Below are 1,890 nucleotides of genomic sequence, written 5' to 3' on the forward strand. Positions count from 1 at the left end.
GAAACAAAGTACAGCTTCATGAGAGAAACACTTAAGATTGGTTGTTATCAAGAATTCGGCCATTATTGTTAAAAGTGACCCTTTTTGTTTGTGAAAATTAGCTGTTTTTAAAGGATTGTAGTTTTCGTAGGTCGGTTTCTTTTGATTTCGCTGTTTATCAGTCAACACAACCGTGTGGAAGCACCATTTCCTGCTTTTCTCTGATTGGATGCCCGTCTCTTGTTTGTTTTTTGCAGTATGATCTCGTGAACACCATCGGAGAAGCGGCTGCTCTCGGCGCTGCCGGCATCGTCTCCTGGGGAGACATGGACGTCACTGAGACGGAGGTAGAAAGTGGCATCACTCCGGGGCTTATTTCTTTTCAACGTAACTTGACATCCGCTAACTGACTTTATACCTAAAATTCCCTGTAGGACTCCTGCTTTGCCGCTCGACACCACCTGGAGCAGGTCATGAACCCGTACATCTTGAACGTCTCCACGTCAACGCGACTCTGTAGCGAGGCGCTCTGCCAGGGCCGAGGTCGCTGCGTGAGGAAGCGCTGGGACGACGACGTCTACCTCCACCTCGACCCGTGCCGTTACCGCATCGAGCGCCAGCTCCCCCGCGGGAGCCGCCACTGGGGCCCGCTCACCGTGCGTGGCGGCCTCTCGCAGGATGACGTCAACTATTTTGACCGCAACTTCGACTGCATGTGCTACAGCGGGACGCCGTGCCGTTCATTGATGATGTTCAACGACGTCCCCGCGGCCGTCGTCAGGGAGAGGAATGGAGGCGCTCACAGGCCCCGCCCCCTCCTGCTGCTGACGATGGTGCTCAGTCTGAAGTATGTCGTGATGAGGTCATAAGTTAATGGCACAAATCTGATACTCGTGATTCAGGACGAGTGGTCGAAGGCACTTAAAGAACAATCCCACTGTTTTTAATATCTTGTTTGTTTCATATTTCTGTCTGTGGTAAAACTCAATGACCGCTTACTAGCTTGTTCCTGAGCTTTCAACTCAATGACTGAGTTTTTGTATGTTTGACCATTAAGATTGTCTTGTAATTCAGCTGTACTTTGTTTTCAAAGAGTGCTTTATAAATAAACTGACTTGACTTAAACTCAAAGTTCTTTCCTGTAGAGGTGGCTGGGTTAGGATCTGCCTTCATACAGGTAGGCCTGTACAAAATATAGACTTTGATACGTAATGCAATACAATGAAACCATAAAACTTAAAATAAATAGAGAAAAGCTCTGACCTTGTTTGTGTACATTAGCATGCTAACCTAAGATAATGAGCCCTTTAAAAGGCAAACATCATAGAAATGTAGGAGTAGTACTGAGCTGTTTACCTGGTTAATTTGACTAGTACAAAAGAAAATGGCGACGCTGTTATGGTGACATACACGTCAGTGGGACTGTGGAGAAGAACTTCACTTTAAAAACACTTGAAATATCCCTTTAAGATGACGTCTTTTTTGCGTAATATTGAACTTTCCAGAGGCTTTTGTTGTTACTATTTCTGATTCACGTGTGACGCAGTCATCCTCACCTCAGGAAAACAAGAGAACACAATGAACAGATGAGTTATCATGTGAGCTATATTCTACAACGAATGGAATACATTACTTCTGTTTGGAGGTCTCTTCCTCTTTGTCACTAGTCAGTGGTGTCTTGTTTTGATTGAGTTAATTATTAAGTTATTGCGAAAGTCGAGATGCAGCGACTGAATAACGTGGTGACTTCGGTGTGAAACTAACAGAAAACGAAACCTCAAACTTACAGTCTGGAGACACTGAGACAAAAAGCTACATTCTTGCACGTTTCAAATTAACAACAAATCAACAAGTTCACCTGTGCAGGAACTCCACATCTCTCCCGGTGCGTCTTTCCCAGGTGAGCTGCAT

At 45.1% G+C, this 1,890-nt stretch overlaps 1 protein-coding gene across 1 annotated transcript; it reads left to right on the plus strand.

Annotated features, from left to right (window-relative positions):
* Positions 1–101: 101 nt before the first annotated feature.
* On the plus strand, positions 102–1,106 carry LOC116380652 (hyaluronidase PH-20-like; the record flags this gene model as incomplete). The annotated part of the gene is made up of 2 exons (XM_031842552.1): positions 102–326; positions 414–1,106. Coding segments are annotated over 2 exons (660 nt in total), but the record flags the coding sequence as incomplete, so codon positions are not given.
* Positions 1,107–1,890: the final 784 nt, after the last annotated feature.

The sequence above is a fragment of the Anarrhichthys ocellatus genome, unplaced genomic scaffold (assembly GCF_004355925.1).
Source record: "Anarrhichthys ocellatus isolate YVR2014 unplaced genomic scaffold, GSC_Weel_1.0 scaffold8141, whole genome shotgun sequence".
NCBI classification, from domain to species: domain Eukaryota; kingdom Metazoa; phylum Chordata; class Actinopteri; order Perciformes; family Anarhichadidae; genus Anarrhichthys; species Anarrhichthys ocellatus.